We start from the raw sequence: 18,014 nt of genomic DNA, 5'->3' as shown, positions 1-18,014 counted from the left end.
TTCATCATTTGTATTCTTCCTGGAATCTCGGTGAGTTTTGTGTATTTCTTCCAGATCTGTACATTAATCCAGAGTGGGACTTCCTGTAATAAAGACCGCTCACTGCTACTCTCTCTCCTTGAGCAGGGTGACTGGTCTTGTCCCTGCCCCCTCCTGTAGTTTTCTGTAGGCGGCCTGTAGTGGGTGGAGCCTGTTGAGCCCCTTCCACTGCTCTTCTCTCTCTCCTTGTGCAGGGTGACTGGTCTTGTCCCCACCCCCTCCTGTAGTTTTCTACAGCCAGCCTGTAGTGGGTGGAGCCTGCTGTGCCCCTCCCACTGCTCTGCTCTCTCTCTTCTTGTTCAGGGTGACTGGTCTTGTCCCTGCCACCTCCTGTGCTTTTCTACAGCCAGCCTGTAGTGGGTGGAGCCTGTTGAGTCCCTTCCACATCTCTGCTCTATCTCTCCTTGTGCAGGGTGACTGGTCTTGTCCCCGCCCCCTCATGTAGTTTTCTACAGCTAGCCTGTAGTGGGTGGAGCCTGCTGTGCCCCTCCCACTGCTCTGCTCTCTCTCTTCTTGTGCAGGGTGACTGGTCTTGTCCCTGCCACCTCCTGTGCTTTTCTACAGCCAGCCTGTAGTGGGTGGAGCCTGTTGAGCCCCTTTCACATCTTTGCTCTCTCTCTCCTTGTGCAGGGTGACTGGTCTTGTCCCCGCCCCCTCATGTAGTTTTCTACAGCCAGCCTGTAGTGGGTGGAGCCTGCGGTGCCCCTCCCACTGCTCTGCTCTCTCTCTTCATGTGCAGGGTGACTGGTCTTGTCCCTGCCCCCTCCTGTGCTTTTCTACAGCCAGCCTGTAGTGGGTAGAGCCTTTTGAGCCCCTTCCACATCTCTGCTCTCTCCTTGTGCAGGGTGACTGGTCTTGTCGCCGCCCCCTCATGTAGTTTTCTACAGCCAGCCTGTAGTGGGTGGAGCCTGCTGGGTCCCGCCTACCGCTCTGCTCTCTGCATAGGCTGTTTACAACACAGTGATGATGTCACAGCCACTTTTTCAAGGTAATATATAGGTTTGCAAATGCATTTAGTGCACACAAAGTGGATTTATATCCATTGTGGTTATTGAGGAATATATTACGTGAAGGGTTGTTATGCCCGGAGTTCAGCTTTAACACAATTTTTATTTAAATTGGATTTTTGTAAATCAAATTTGTATCCGATTCACTGCGGGGACTCCCTCCACGTCCTACCAAAGTCCTCCAAATCTCACGACCGCCTGACACATTCATCATTTATTGTCCGGCTCTGAAGTGGTGATTTTTAAAAATGAGCGGCGCTTCATTTTTAATTTACAGTTAAGTGGCAGGACGCGGGCTGTTTCGGCTACTTGCAGTGTGTAATAGCAGGGCTCGTTAGCAGTTAATGACTTGCTTGATCGTTAGGAATGAGAAGTTTTGGATCATTAACGCTTACAGTGGAATTATCACCAATATAAACTGGACCCATATTAACGAATAATAAACCAGCAAAATCGTAAAGGCTCGTGAACAAACTTCCTAATAGCTCCCTAAATCCTCTGGGACACTTTACACACCAATTTGTTTCCTCTTTCTGTGTTTCAGAAAGCAGACGACCGGGAGAAGCGGCAAGAAGCCCATCGCTTCCATTTCGATGCCATGTGAAGCCTCGGAAAAAGCTTTCCTCTGTGAACAAAGGCTTGAAAGTGGTTTCCCTGGAAAGAGTTCATCTCTGTTCACTTACTGATGAAGACGCAGTTCAGCGATTTACGACCTTCAGTTCATTAACTTCCATGGGATGGCTGAGGGCTGTGTGAATTCTGAGATCTTTTCTGAAATCAGCACCTATTTTGGTCATTTTTTTTTTCATTGGTCATTTATGAGAAGTCTTCACACACCGTACAGAGCTTTTCATTCTGAAAGTGATGGCAGCCTCAGCTAACTCCGTCAAGGCCGTGCCTCCCAATGCATTTCACCCCACCCCAGGGCCTAATCATGGACCTCAATTATTAAGCCCCGGACAGGGCAAAACATGTTGGGAGGGTGTGGTTTTGAGTTAGCTGTGGCTGCTGTCACTTCCAGAAGAAACAACTCTGTGCTGCGTGCGATTACCTGAATACTTCTCATGATGTTTCTACTGTCTGCAGACAGTTGTTCAACCTGCACCCACAGCAGGATCCATCAAATAGGGCTGTGAATGCCTGAGCAGAGAGCCGAAGCTTTACTTTGGTTCACAATGGGCATTTATGTTTGGACCTTCACTGACAACCATCTTAGCCCTAGAGGTTTTAGATTAGGACTCTGCATTCGCTTAGCCCTCCTCTTTCCCAATGAAGTTAAAACTTAATGTAACCCCCTCCCCATCCTGCTGACTTACAGTAATCAATAGTAGGAAAAGCCTGTAAAATGTTTTCGGCAGCAGATGCTTCCATGAGATTCCACTCCATCCAGTCACATGAGCAGTTGCCTAGGTATAGGTAACATCATCTCAGCCAAAATGGCTTAAGAGACCGACAATTGTGTAGTCAGAAGTTCTACTTGTACTCTGATTCAGCTATGATCACATGACCAATGCCAGGCATTAGGTGTAATCACCCACTCTTAAGAAGTTGGAAGCATCTTCTGCAGGACAAGTTAAGTTTACAGGTGTGGACTATAGTAAGGGGCCAAGAAACAGGAATATTTTTGGTAAGGTTCAGTTTTAGGCTAAGCCCTTTCCCATATAGTGGGCACAATAAAGACAATAACACTACATTTGGTGATTCCTCCTTGCAGTTCTGCTACAGCGTTTGGGTGGCCTATCTTACCTTTTTCACCCCAGATGAACCCTAGGAATTATTTTGAGATTTTGGAAAACCCATCCAAAACCAATTCATGGAAGGTCAGTAGGTAGCCATTGGGAAAAATGTCCCCTACAGTGGTAGCCAGTGGAGAAAAAAGGCCCTGCATTTAGTGACCGGTGGGAAAAATCCCCACAACATTGGTGGCCAGTTGGAAAAAAGCTCCCCACATTGGTAGCCAGTGGAAAAAAAAGCCCTCTACATTGGTTGCCAGTGGGAAAAAGCTCCCTATATTGGTGGCCAGTGGGAAAAATGTCAACAACATTGGTGGCCAGTTGAAAAAAAAACCCTACATTGATGGCCAGTAGGAAAAATGCCCACAACATTGGTGACCAGTGGGGAAAAATGCCCTCTCCATTGGTCGTTAGTGGGAAAAATCCCCCTTCATTGGTGGCCAGTGGAGAAAATACCCTCTACATTGGTGGCTATTGGAAAAAAAAGCCCCTTACTTTAGTGGCTGGTGGAAAAATGCCACCCTTACAGTGGTGGCTATAATTCCACCCTTATAGAGAGCTAAAAAGATTGGTGTCATACAGCTGGCTGTGCCAAGTGGCATTAGCCTTGGTACCATGCAGGCATCATCAGATGGCTGGATTTTAGCCCATCATGCCAATAAACTGTCCTTTTAACTGAGAATCTTCACCATGGTGCCGACCTATTGTTTGAGATACTTTTCATTGGATGGCTTGCATGCCATGGTCTGTGCACCAGTGTGTCTCATGTATTGAATTGGGTGTGGGGGTAGAATGTAGCTTATTTTTTTGGAACCATCAGATGAGAGGTCAATCAGCTACAGCTCAAGGGACTCCTTACAACCTCTGGCGGAACCCTTGGCTTGTGTAGATGATCACAAACATTTTTTAGCTGAAATCAGAAAAAAAATGTCCTCTGGTGGCCAGTGGTAAAAGTGCCACCCTTACAGCAGTGGCTACAGTGTCACCCTTGCAGACAGCTAAAAAGATCTTTGGTGTCATGCAGCTGGCTCTGCTAAGTGGCATTAGCTGGAACTAATAATGACCCTTACATTGGTGGCCAGTTGGAAGAATGCCCCTTGCATGGATGGCCAATGGGAAGAATGACCCCTTTTTAGGCAGTTGTAGGATCGCTAGTGTCACACCGTTGTCTTTGCCAAATGCTGTTGGCCCCTGAACTATACAAAAACCATCAAATGAGAAGTCAATCAGCCACAGCTCAAGGAACCCCTAGAAACTTCTGGAGGAACCCTGGTTTAGTTTAGCTGGTTTAGAGAGTCCCTATCTTTTTGAGAAGGGAGAGTCAATGTTGATAACGGCAGAAATTGGAATCTTATAGAACCTGTTATCCTGGGGGAGCTTGGCTTAGGACATCTTCTGAGAGAATTTCGCTTTAATAAGTTGAAAGCTGTAAATCACTGAACTGTTGGCGAGTGGAAAGGGCCTCCTTCCATGGAAACCTTGGATTTTTTTTTTAAGCCGGACACATCAACCAAGTGGCAAGATTGCCAAAGAAAACATCAGGAGTACCGGAAGCAACAACCAGGAAAAATCATACAACATATTTTGCATCAGACTTTATTTATTGGTTGCTAATTAAAATGTGTACTCTAATTTATCATCCTTTAAGTCTAGGCAAAGGGGCATGGATACTCTTTATTTATAAAAAAAAAAAGGGGGTAGGGGGGTATTTAGTTCCTGTAATGGGGTGTAAATTGTTCTTTGGGTTCTCATCTTTGAATGTCAAGGAAGTGTTTTGAGTGTGATTGATCGCTAACGATTTGTGATGTCTGTTACTTTTTAATGACTTTTGCATGTTTGCACAAAATTGATGGAACACTGGAAGGTGTAAGGGACTTTCTTTTTTTTTTTTTCAACAATGTTAAATGTGACAAAATTATGTACTCCATAAGATTCATTTAAAAGTGAACGTTAATGGCCTTTAGTAAGACGGAGAGCTATGGGTAAAATACGACAACTCACAGCAATTAATCAAGCATTGGAGAAGATTTCATAAAACTGGAGCACTCAGAATCTGGTGAAGCAATGCATGGCGGCCAATCAGCTTCTGAGTTCAGCTTGTTCAGTTAAGCTTTGACAACAAAACCTGGAAGCTGATTTGTATGCGGAGCTGCACCAGACTTTGCACTCTCCAGTTTTAGTAAGTCTCCCCCATTGCTTTTCATCGCTTTGATCACTCTGATGGTAAAATCTGATTTGGTTCCGTGTTTTGTGGCCGAGGGTTAAATAAGCCAACAGCAAATTAAAAGCTAAACAATATGGCATTGAAACTGCCTTTGCCTTTGTGCCTTTGAAACTGATGAACTGATAGGAAACCTACCTTCAGGTTGGTGATCAATAAAACCTGAAATGACCCTGTCATGTTCCTAAAGAATGGAGCTCGGAGGTCTCTGTTACAGTATTTACTCTCCTCTCTGGTGGCCCTTGCCTCCTACCTCCCATCCTTTCCTGGGTAGCTTTCAACAATCTCTTCAGCATTCAAGATATCAAGGAGTGATATCCTGTGGCCCCCTCTGCACAATGTGGTTCCTTCCTCCACCCATCACTACAGGACTGAGCAGTGGTATAAGAGCGGTTGGAGGATGGATCCTCAGGATAGGGCAGAGAACACTGGAATATGCTGCCCCGGGATTCCACTGCATCTAGCCATATGACCAGTTGTCTAGGCACAGGTCATGTCATCTCAGGCTTGAAGTAAAGTTCCAGCCCCCCCCCAACCCCCCCAAAAAAAAAACTAAAAGTGTACAAATACTGTAGCTGCTGACTTTTAACATTAGGGCACTTACCTGTCCAGGGATCCAGTGGTGTCTTCAATCGGCTGTCGGGTGCTGGTGCCACCATCTTGACAAAGGGAAACCAGCAGTCAAGCATTGTGCCTTCACAGCCAGTTTCCTACTGTGCATACGTGAATCATGCTGTGCTTTGTGACTGGGCTGCTGTTGAGTTTCCCAGAGGGGTGTGGGAGGGGGCCTTGAACCTCTGGCTCAGTTCACAATGGCGAACTAAGCCGGAAATGAAAGTGGGTACCAGGTATCCGCCCCCCCCAAAGGTACCAAATGTGGCAACGAAGGGAGGGAGACAGATAAGCGGAGCTTTCACGTTTGGGTGGAACTCCGCTTTAAGGGAAGGTTGAATACTGAAAAGACTGGAAGGGATTTCAGTGGTGGAGCCACGGGAAGGTCGGAGACAGGAGCCACAATAGATACAAGTGTACTACTTTTTCTCTTGTGGGGACCTTTCTGCTCCATTTTTTAAGAAACTGGCCCTTAAAGTGGGCAGATAATCAAATGTCAGCATCAATCTGTTTTAAAGGTTTTGCTGGGGGTGCAAAATAACAGCAACAGAATTCCTAAAGTTCCAGGACCTGTGGAGTCTCATCCAGCATTAGTTGTGTTTGTTAAAGAAGAACTCCGGGTAAAAAAATTGTATTTTCCCATGCAGTGGGGGCGGTGCCTGCACCCCATAGATTAACTGCTCATTTTTGTCTAGGGGTGAGGAGAGCGGAGATATTATTATTATTATACAGTATTTATATAGCGCCAAAGGGTATGCTCAGCGCTGTACAGTAGCGAGGGGGACAGAACATGAGACAAGACAGTAACAATACAATACACTTATCAAACCACTGATTCTTTAAGCTCCTGCCTCCCCGCCCTCTAGTGGTCTTGTGAATGGACTGTTCCTGATGTCATCATGTCCATAGACCAGCTCTGGACGTGAGGATGGCAGGAACAGTCCACCACAGGACGTGGGGGGTAGCGTTGTTTTCCGTAGGATTCGAGGATTGGGTAAGTACAGCTTTTCCTTATGCTGCTCGACAAAATGAGCAGTTAACCCATGCAATGCAGGCACAGCCCCACTGCGTAGGAAAATAAAAGTTTTGTCTGGAGTTCTGCAGGCTCCTATTAGTTTCAGCCACAGCACGTAGTCACGTGATCTAGTCCGCCCCTTCACCCTTCAGCAAGCATAACCAAATGCCTAATCCTTTAGCACCAAAGGGATCCTGCAGCAGCATTTTCTCCACCACTCTTCTATTATTTCCTGTTTGTCGATCCCTGAAAGAGTATTAATATAGTTGTGTGTTAACATTTTTAGAAAGGTACTCCTTAGGGTTTACGGCAAATATGCGAAAAACAAGATGGAGGACTTAATTATGGTTGTCCTTCAGCCTCCTCCTTGATATGCAGGTGGAATGGCAAATGTTTCAGTTTTTGGGATTTTGCTGAAGGCAAGCTGCTAGACGGCTCATTCAGTAAAGCCGTGCAAAGGACACAAATGCTGGAGTAACACGTAGAGGACAATAAGATTTCACAATACTGCGACAAGTTCTGCAGAGGTTTCTGATTGGTTGCTGGGAGTTACTGTAGTTCGCATTGTCTCTTTGCTCCTGGCCTTACTTGCTGCCAAGCCTGTAAATTCTGGAGACTTGCTCGGAAATATTGGCTGTCTTTGTGACTGTTAAAATGTGATTATTATTACTTTTATTACTAGGCAGTATTGTTTTTCTTCTTTTTTTTTTCTAATGAAGGATTGCCAAACTGATTTGTAAATGAAGGAACTGTGCATCTTGTGTACATAACACGGTCTTGTGCAAAAGATGGTGCACAGCAGTGGTTTCTTTAGAAGATACAATATGTCCGCATCTGCAAAAAACTCAAATAATGGGGTTGATTTACTAAAACTGGAGAGTACAAAATCTGGTGCAGCTGTACATGGCAGCCAATCAGCTTCTGACTTCAACTTGTTCAGTTTATTTTTGACAATAAATCCTGGAAGCTGATTGGTTTTTGTGCAGAGCTGCACCAGTTTTCGTACTCTCCAGTTTTAGTGCATCAACCCCATTATCTTTGAGTGGACTAACCCTTAAAGTTCAAAGTGTGCTGTAATGATTGAGATTTAAAGGATAACTCCACTTTAAACCCTTAAATGGAAATGAGTAAACGGGTGGCGCGCACACCTAGTGCATTATCCAAGGTTTATTCAAAGGTATAAAAGACAAAAACATACTCACATAATGAAAATGGCCACAACGGCAGGCAAGGTGTTCCAACTGTCAGTGCGGTCAAAAGGCTGACGCGTTTCGGGGACAAGTTCCTTTCCTCAGAGCTGCTGACCAGCCTCTCGGACTGGTTCAGATGTGATGTGAGTGAGGTAGACCGATGGTAGAAACAAAACAGTGGAGCTGCAGCAGTTGGTACACCTTGCCTGCCGTTGTGGCTATCTTCATTAGGCAAAGGATTTTTATACATGCTTCGTCTGTGAGTATGTTTTGTCTTTTATACCTTTGAATAAACCTTGGATAATGTACTAGATGTGTGCGCCACCCGTTTATTCTTTATCTAGTGGTTGATCTCCCCGTCTGAGGAGGGCTGCACCCCTGAAGCATCTTCTTTTGGTCCCCTTGGCTTTCCTTTGGCTGTTCAATTCCTGAAGCGCTGGAGAGTACACATGATATCCCCTTACGTGGTAATCTGTGGACTGGAGGATGTGGATGCTTGCTGCATGTAGCCAAACATAATACAAATATCCTTCAGAATCTGCCCTTTGCCCCAGGGCATTGTAAGATGGGCCAGGACATCCAGAGCAGATGGTGGGTCTGGGGAGCCTTTGGCACTGGGACTCTCATAGTACTGATAAGAGGACCACAGGCAAACGTAATCCACCCTTTACGCTCCCTTTGCACTGTTCGTTAACCCAAGCCCTTAAAATATTCAGCTTTTACCTTTTTGCACGTACTATTTCTGATATTCACTGGGATCCTTTATCATCAACCGTCATCTAAAACTAATACCTCAGTTTTGTGTGGACACTGGTGTCTTGAATAACCCGCCACTTTCAATATCTCTTGGAGACTCCAGTGGTGAGATCGTCCCCAGTAGATGGTATCTCTGCCCTTCCCACAAAGCAGCAAGAAAGGTGTCACTCTCTCTATAATTTGATTGAATTCCCTAGAGCATGGGTGTCAAACTGGCGGCCCTCCAGATGTTGCGAAACTACAAGTCCCATCATGCCTCTACCTTTGGGAGTCATGCTTGTAACTATCAATATTGCAATGCCTCATGGGACTTGTAGTTTGGCAACAGCTGGAGGGCCGCCAGTTTGACACCTGTGCCCTTGAGTAAATACTTATACCATTCAGAATTAACATACTCTACGCGGTGTATATGATTGTTTCAACACCACAATCTGGTTCACTGCCTTGGTGCGGACCTTCCAGCTCCCAACATGTTAGGGTGTTGTCAGTGGTCAGGGTCGGAGACCAGTAGCTATGGCAGTAGAGAGGCGCTCACCGACCGTCTGGGTAAGTACAGAAGTAGGTCCTGTTGGTGGGTTAGTACCAGGATCACCCCACCAGGAGGGGAGCATTCCAGGGTCCAGTAGCAGATATAGCAGGTAGGGATCAAGCAGAAGTGTGGTCAGTAAACAAGCCAAAGATCGGTAACAAGTGGCTGTAGGTTGGGATCAAGCAGAAGCGTAGTCGAGGAACAAGCCAAAAGTCAGTGGTAGGGGAGATACAGATGGCAGCAGGAGTGACAAGACTGAGATATTGACTAGACTCCCGCACAGATGTCAAACTGCAGCCCTCCAGCTGTCAAGGAACTACAAGTCCCATCATGCCTCTGCCTTTGGGAGTCATGATTTTAATTGTCAGCCTTGCAATGCCTCATGGGATTTTTAGTTCTACAACAGTTGGAGGGACGCAGTTTGACACCCCTGGGCTGAGAAAGCACAATAATCTGGCAAACAAGAAATGCAGAGACCTGGCTAAAATAGGAAGTTCATGGGAGGAGCAAAGGGTTCAGGGTTCAAGAGAAACAAGGTTCACGGCAAGATCATTCAAGGAATTGTCCAGCATCCCAGGTGGCTCAGCAAGAAAAGACGCAGCAGAAGTCGCAGGTTCAGATCCAGGTCCTGACAGCTACAGTTGTGTCCAAAATTATTCAACCCCCACTGAAATTGAGTGTTTTGGCCAGTTTGACATTGCTTTTGATCATTCAGTCATCTTGCTTACATTTACATTAAAGAGGCACTTGTAGGTCAGACAAATATAACATAACAGTTATAATGAAATAACCACAAATGTCTTTTCTGTGCTCACAGCATTATCAGTTTTATTCAACCCCCAAGTGACATTCAATCTTAGTACTTAGTACAGCATCCTTTTACAGTTATAACAGCTTTTAAACGTGAAGCATAGCTTGACACAAGTGTCTTGCAGCGATCTACGGGTATCTTCGCCCATTCTTCATGGGCAAAGGCCTCCAGTTCAGTCACATTCTTAGGCTTGCGCACTGCAACTGCTTTCTTTAAGTCCCACCAGAGGTTCTCAATCGGATTTAAGTCTGGTGACTGCGATGGCCACTCCAAAATGTTCCAGCCTTTCCTCTGCAACCATGCTCTAGTGGACTTGGAGGTATGCTTGGGATCATTGTCCTGTTGAAAGGTCCAACGTCTCCCAAGCCTCAGGTGTGTGACGGACTGCATCACGTTTCCATCCAATATCTCCTGGTACTGAAGAGAATTCATGGTACCTTGCACACGCTGAAGCTTCCCTGTACCTGCAGAAGCAAAACAGCCCCAAAGCATGATTGACCCTCCACCATGCTTCACAGTAGGCAAGGTGTTCTTTTCATCATAGGCCTTGTTCTTCCTCCTCCAAACATAGCGTTGATCCATGGGCCCAAACAGTTCTAATTTTGTTTCATCAGTCCACAGAACACTATCCCACAACTTTTGTGGTTTGTCCACATGGCTTTTGGCATACTGCAGTCGACTCTTCTTATTCTTTGGAGACAGCAAGGGGGTACGCCTGGGAGTTCTGGCACGGAGGCCTTCATTACGCAGTGTGCGTCTTATTGTCTGGGCTGAAACTTCTGTACCCACATCTGACAAATCTTTTCTCAGTTGCTCAGCAGTCACACGGGGACTTCTCTCCACTCTACGCTTCAGGTAGCGCACAGCAGTCGAAGTCAGCATCTTCTTTCTGCCACGACCAGGTAGCGTTTCAACAGTGCCCTTTGCCTTGAATTTGCGAATGATGCTTCCTAAGGTGTCTCTTGGTATGTTTAACATCTTTGCAATCTTCTTATAGCCATTGCCCTTCCTGTGAAGAGAAATCACCTCTTCTCTTGTCTTCCTGGACCATTCTCTTGCCTTCACCATGTTTGTAACCACACCAGTAAATGTCTAGAAGGAGCTGAGTATCACAGTCATTTTAAAGCTGCCTAATTGGTGCTTATTATGCTTGATTGCTGCTCGGTGACATCCACAGGTGTTTTCAATACCTGATGGAAAGCACCTGTATGAACCTCTGTTCTTCAGAGTGGTAGTCTTTAAGGGGTTGAATAATTGTGGCAATGAAGAAACCACATAAGAACCATTTACTACTGTATTACATAAACAATTGATGTCATTTTAGTTGCATTTGGGTAGTTACAACGTCCTTGTAGGATTTGATTCTGAATACAATTCCAAATGTACACTATAGTCCCTAAACCCCTTTACAGCATTGGGGGTTGAATAATTTTGGACACAACTGTATATAGTAGCCATCTCCCATCCCGAAGATGGGATGGTAAAAAATAAAACAAAGCATTTAAAAATAAAGCAAAATAAATACTTATAGGTTCAATTTAAAAGGCAAACTGTTCATAAAGGAAAAGCATATATATTTTTATATACTGTGTGTATATATATATGCAAAAAATATACCGATACTGTTCCCTTAACTATAATAAGACAACTTTGAATATAGCATAAAAACAATCTCCTATAAATTACTGTTACCACATGCAGTCTCCATTCATAAATTATTACAGCTACAAAGAAGTTCATGTATCAATAAATAATGAGGTTCTTGTATGAATATCTAACAAGCATACATTCATAAGCCACAGCTTCACAGCACCTCCAGTTCCCCTCATTAAAAGGAATGTATTGTGGCTTTGTTTCTGTTTTCTTTTCTTTAGGACTGACAAAAAATAAAGTTTCAAACCGTTTCTTTTAGCCTTGTAAATAGAAAATTCTGCTTAGGGATCTTGTCTCCTTAGCTCATCAGATATAAAAAAGAAAAATCTTGTTTATAGAGCTCAGTAGCTCAAGTTAAAACTAGTACACAAAAAAAAAATCTGACGAAAACTACCGCTTTCGAAGCGATCGTGCGATAATCTGATTGTTAGTACAGAGAGCCGATCAGGACAGTTCATGCAAAATTATCCAAAGGGACGAGCGCAAACATTTTTCTCATACGATAACAGAACAAACGATTTCCGTTTAATCAGTACAGGCCGTTGTATTCTGTCTTGTGAGAATTTTCGGAACTTTAGTAACCTATTCATTTTCGATATGAGACTAGCATGCAAAAAGAAAACAACTGATGATCATACAAGGCCTAAACCACAGATCTCCAGACTTTCCAAACAAAGGGCCAATTTTTAGACTTCAAGGGGGCTGCTCTGTGGCTAGCAGGTGTAGAAAATGTTGGAGTAAACAATGTCTCGGGCTTGGTTGGTTAAAAAAAAAAAATCAAAGGGCTTGTAGTCAGTAGAAGGAAGAATGGTGCCCCACCATTAGTATCGGTGGAAGGAATAGTGCCCCATCATTGGTATCGGTGGGAGGAATAGTGCCCCATCATTGGTATCAGTGGGAGGAATAGTGCCCCATCATTGGTATCAGAGGGAGGAATAATGCCCCATCATTGGTATCGGTGGGAGGAATAGTACCCCATCGTTGGTGTCAGTGGGAGGAATAGTGCCCCATCGTTGGTGTCGGTGGGAGGAATAGTGCCCCATCGTTGGTGTCGGTGGGAGGAATAGTGCCCCATCGTTGGTGTCGGTGGGAGGAATAGTACCCCATCATTGGTATTATTGGGAAGAATAGTGCCCCATCATTGGTATTATTGGGAAGAATAGTGCCCCTTTATTGGTGTCGGTGGGAGGAATAGTGCTCCATTATTGGTGTCAGTAAGAGGAATAGTGTCCCATCATTGGTATCAGTGAGAGGAATAGTGTCCCATCATTGGTATCAGTGGGAGGAATAGTGTCCCATCATTGGTATCAGTGGGAGGAATAGTGCCCCATCATTGGTGTCAGTGGGAGGAATAGTGCCCCATCATTGGTATTGGTGGGAGGAATAGTGCCCCATCATTGGTATTGGTGGGAGGAATAGTGTCCCATCATTGGTATCAGTGGGAGGAATAGTGCCCCATTATTGGAATCGGTGGGAGGAGTAGTGCCCCATTACTGGTGTCAGCGGGAGGAATAGTGCCCCATTATTGGTATTAGGAGGAATAGTGCCTTAATGTTGCTGTCATTGTGAGGAGTCATGCCCTATTGTTGGTGTCAGTGGAAGGAATTATGCCCCAATGTTGACAGGAGAATAGTGTCTTGTATCAGTGGAGGTTATAGTTCCCCAAAGGCCAGATAAAGGCAAGCAAAGGGCTGTATCCAGCATGTGGGCTGCAGATTGGAGAGTACTGCTGTAAACCATAACAGTTTAGAGATGCACATTATCCTCCGCAATACGGTTCAATCCAGGCTGGTCAAAAAGACCACCAGCCAGTTTATATCTGTGTATTTTTCTACATTATAGAGGATCCACCAGGATAGAGTGACACCATCTTTTGACTTTGTTAGGGCTGGAGCAGTTGGGCAAAATGGATGTTCTTGTTCTTACTCTCTGCTGAAGTCCCTGAGACATATAAGAAACCAGAACACAATCCAACTCAACCAGAAACTGCACACAACTGAAATATCTGTCACTCACCACTGTAAAGAGAAGACTGCCGATAGATACTTGAATGTTCAGTTTACAGAGAAACCTTTCCATGTTGTATGATGCTGTATGAATGCTCTGCCGTTATCACTGTAGGATACACTGCATTCCCTTACCTCGTTCTGACTCGCCGTCTTCTGTCAGCCATTAAACTGTCAGGAGGATAATCATTGCTCTGTGTATTGTTAACCATGATCTCTAATTAAAGGAAAATAAAACAACTGAATCTGGTGGTTTCTGAAGACCTGTATGTGATGTGTTCATCATAATGGACAACCCATTGACCAACCGGCTAGCCTTACAGTGCTTGGGGCCCTGAGGTTCTTTTCCACCAGGGCCCCTTTCTGTGTATCTGTGTAGGGATTGTATAATCTCATATCATTTTCCTTTGGTTGCTCCAGCATCCTCCTAAAAATATAAAGTCACCCCCCCCCCCCATGCCCGTGGAAAGGATTTGTTACTATTAGTGTGGTAATGCAAGTAGCGATTTGTGATCCAATTAGATATGGAAGATCATAAGCAAGCAATCTATTAGTGATTAAAATATTGAATGATGCAACATCTGGTATTAATCCACATAAAATATCTATATTATTATACAGGATTTATATTATTATTATACAGGATTTATATTATTATTATTATTATACAGGATTTATAGTATTATATTATTATTATACAGGATTTATATTATTATTATTATACAGGATTTATATTTTTATTATTATTACTATACAGGATTTATATATTATTATTATACAGGATTTATATTATTATTATTATACAGGATTTATATTATTATTATTATACAGGATTTATACTATTATTATTATTATACAGGATTTATATTATTATTATATTATTATTATTATTATACAGGATTTATATTATTATACAGGATTTATATTATTATTATTACTATACAGGATTTATATATTATTATTATACAGGATGTATATTATTATTATTATACAGGATTTATATATTATTATTATACAGGATTTATACTATTATTATTATTATACAGGATTTATATTATTATTATTATTATATTATTATTATTATTATACAGGATTTATATTATTATTATACAGGATTTATATTATTATTACTATACAGGATTTATATATTATTATTATTATACAGGATTTATATTATTATTATTATACAGGATTTATATATTATTATTATACAGGATTTATACTATTATTATTATTATACAGGATTTATATTATTATTATTATTATACAGGATTTATATTATTATTATACAGGATTTATGGCGCCTACAGTTTGCTCAGCGCTTTACAATATAGCGGGAGACAATACAGCAACAATACAGTTCAATACAAGAGGGCTAGGTGGGCCCTGATCCTGGGAGCTTACAATCTAGGAGATCAATCTTTTTTCTATAAATGTAAAGGATTTGCTTAAAACTGATCTGAATTACGATTGATTCTTCCGAAGCACCCTGGTATTTGATTGCGCAGAAGCAATCGACAGAATTCGGCCACAGCCGATTATCTTGGCAGTGTCAAAATCAATGGTAAAGGTTAGACACACAAATAATGTGTGTTGTGCGGTTATTAAATATATTCAATCAAATAAATTACATTAAAATCTTAATAAAACATTAATAAAAAGTCCCATATCAACTGTGCTTAAAAAAAAAAAAAGTCCAGTGTAAATAAAACCACTTCTTTAACCACTTCAATACCAGCAACTTTCACCCCCTTCCTGCCCAGGCCAATTTTCAGTTTTATTTTAAAGTTACCCGTGCTTTGTTTGTGGTGCAAAAAATACAATAAAACAAAATATGTGCAAGATATATATATATTACGTAGCTGCAGCCCTAATGGTATATGTACCACACACTAGATGTTAATAAAGTAAAAGGCTGCACTCACCCTATAAACCTCCTAAATAAATTATAACTTTAGTGCAAATCTCAACAGCAATAAGTTCATTCATCCTGATGTGACGAAACGCGTAGGGGCAGAAACTTCTAGTCACGCTACTTCCACCGTTTGGAATGCACACCTGCTCCGGCAGGTCATTCTGGGTGTCGGATAGGGCACCGAAATATGTAAGTGTAGTATTGTTATATTCTTTGAAGTTTTAACCCCTTGGCGCCGGCGCCTCTCGGCCCTTTAAGGGTTTCAGAAGCCAGGAGGCGGGGCGGGTTTTTAGGGTCATGTGACCACCATGATTCGCCGTAACGGCGGTCACATAATCGGGAAAGGTCCCGATCGAAAGAGGAGATCAGGACCTTTCCGTGAGTACCGGACGTGTGCAGGAAGCGTGCAGGACGCGCACTCTCAGCACATATGTTTTTCTTAATTGCATGCAAATGTGCGGCCGCTCGGCGTCAATGCCCAGGCGCTGGGAGGCCGCACATTTGCGTGTGGCCAGCGCCAAGAGCTTAATTAAACAGTAAAGCCCTATGAAGTTTTTTCTGGCTTCCTCTCTACTTACATGGGATACCTGGCTCCAAAGAGGATATTATACCCAGTGGGACTGTGTGAAAGTGCATATTGGCCTTTCCTTAGTATATACTTGGGGGGTCAACAACCTCTGGTGAGTTCAGTCCCTGCAGGGGACACAGGTGATTGCACAAAATTGCAGGAGTGGAGTTCATTTGCATGGAGCACGGATCACTTTAATTTGAAGATTTGTGGCACGTATGTTTGCACCTTAATGTGGCACTTTCATTGCACTGCCACTTTTTTTGGACACTTTAGAGGACATTTAAATGTTGATTGTTTGCACAATGATGAATTTATTGCTGCTGAGATTTGCTCTATAATTATAATTTATTGTATTTAAAAGGTTCATAGGGTGAGCGCAGCCTGTTTACTAACATCCAAATTTCAGTTTTCAGTTCTTTGAATGACAAATGTGCACTCACGCAACACTGTACCCATATGACAGTTTTCTCTTTTTTTTGCACAAATAGAGCTTTATTTTGGTGTTATTTGATCACCAGTGGGTTTTTGATTTCTTGCTAAACAAACGAAAAAAATAATTTTGAGGAATAAAAAGTTTTCTTCATTTCTGTTCCAAAATTTAGCGAAATAAGTAAATTTTCCTCTTTATTGATGTGCTCTAATGAGACTGCACTGATGGGCACTGATATGCTGAATCGACAAGGCTGCACTGATGGGCACTGATATGCTGAATTGACAAGGTTGCACTGATGGGCACTGATATGCTGAATTGACAAGGTTGCACTGATGGGCACTGATATGCTGAATTGACAAGGTTGCACTGATGGGCACTGATATGCTGAATCGACAAGGTTGCACTGATGGGCACTGATATGTTGAATCGACAAGGCTGCACTGATGGGCACTGATATGCTGAATCGACAAGGCTGCACTGATGGGCACTGATATGCTGAATCGACAAGGCTGCACTGATGGGCACTGAAATGCTGAATCGACAAGGCTGCACTGATGGGCACTGATATGCTGAATCGACAAGGCTGCACTGATGGGCACTGATATGCTGAATCGACAAGGCTGCACTGATGGGCACTGATATGCTGAATCGACAAGGCTGCACTGATGGGCACTGATATACTGAATTGACAAGGTTGCACTGATGGGCACTGATATACTGAATTGACAAGGCTGCACTGATATGCTGAATTGACAAGGCTGCACTGATGGGCACTGATATACTGAATTGACAAGGCTGCACTGATGGGCACTGATATACTGAATTGACAAGGCTGCACTGATGGGCACTGATATGCTGAATTGACAAGGCTGCACTGATGGGCACTGATATGCTGAATCAACAAGGCTGCACTGATGGGCACTGATATGCTGAATCGACAAGGCTGCACTGATGGGCACTGATATGCTGAATCGACGAGGCTGCACTGATGGGCACTGAAATGCTGAATCGACAAGGCTGCACTGATGGGCACTGATATGCTGAATCGACGAGGCTGCACTGATGGGAGCTGATGAAGAGACACTGATATGCTACACTGATGGGCACTAATATGCTGAATCCTATAGGCTGCACTGATAGCCACTGATGAGGCGACACTGATGGGAACTAATGAAGAGGCACTGATATGCTGCACTGATAATCGGTGTCCTGATTATCAGTGTAAACGTGCCCTGTCCCATGAAAACCAGTTATCACCTTTCCTATCCTCAGCACTGAGGAAAGGAAATTCTGATAACTTCCATTTGTTTACATGGGATCAGCTGTGATTGGGCACAGCTGATCACATGGTAAAAAACCTACATCATTGGCTCTTTGCCCTGATTGGTGTTGTGCTGCATCTAAGGGACACCGCACACCACCGATCGTTGCGCTGCATGCCAAGATCGGGAAGATGTCATATGACTTCCTCCCAGAACGAGAGAGGTGCCCAGTTAAATCCGCCAACTCCAGTGCTCCAACCA

The 18,014-nt window shown here is 43.3% G+C and overlaps 1 protein-coding gene across 1 annotated transcript in view; it reads left to right on the top strand.

The window, feature by feature from the left end:
* Positions 1 to 13,812, top strand: part of LOC149433878 (T-cell immunomodulatory protein) — a 64,469-nt gene extending 50,657 nt beyond the window's left edge. Inside the window, exon 4 of the mRNA XM_089664341.1 lies at positions 1,591 to 13,812. Coding sequence (XP_089520467.1) covers positions 1,591 to 1,650 — 60 coding nt within the window. The 3' untranslated portion in view covers positions 1,651 to 13,812. The remainder of the gene's footprint in view (positions 1 to 1,590) is intronic.
* Positions 13,813 to 18,014: the final 4,202 nt, after the last annotated feature.

The sequence above is a fragment of the Staurois parvus genome, unplaced genomic scaffold (assembly GCF_062004578.1).
Source record: "Staurois parvus isolate SC_StPar_1 unplaced genomic scaffold, SC_StPar_1.0 ptg001886l, whole genome shotgun sequence".
NCBI classification, from domain to species: Eukaryota; Metazoa; Chordata; class Amphibia; order Anura; family Ranidae; genus Staurois; species Staurois parvus.
The sequence above is the reverse complement of the archived record's forward strand: the minus strand, read 5'-3'. Positions and strand labels throughout refer to the sequence as shown.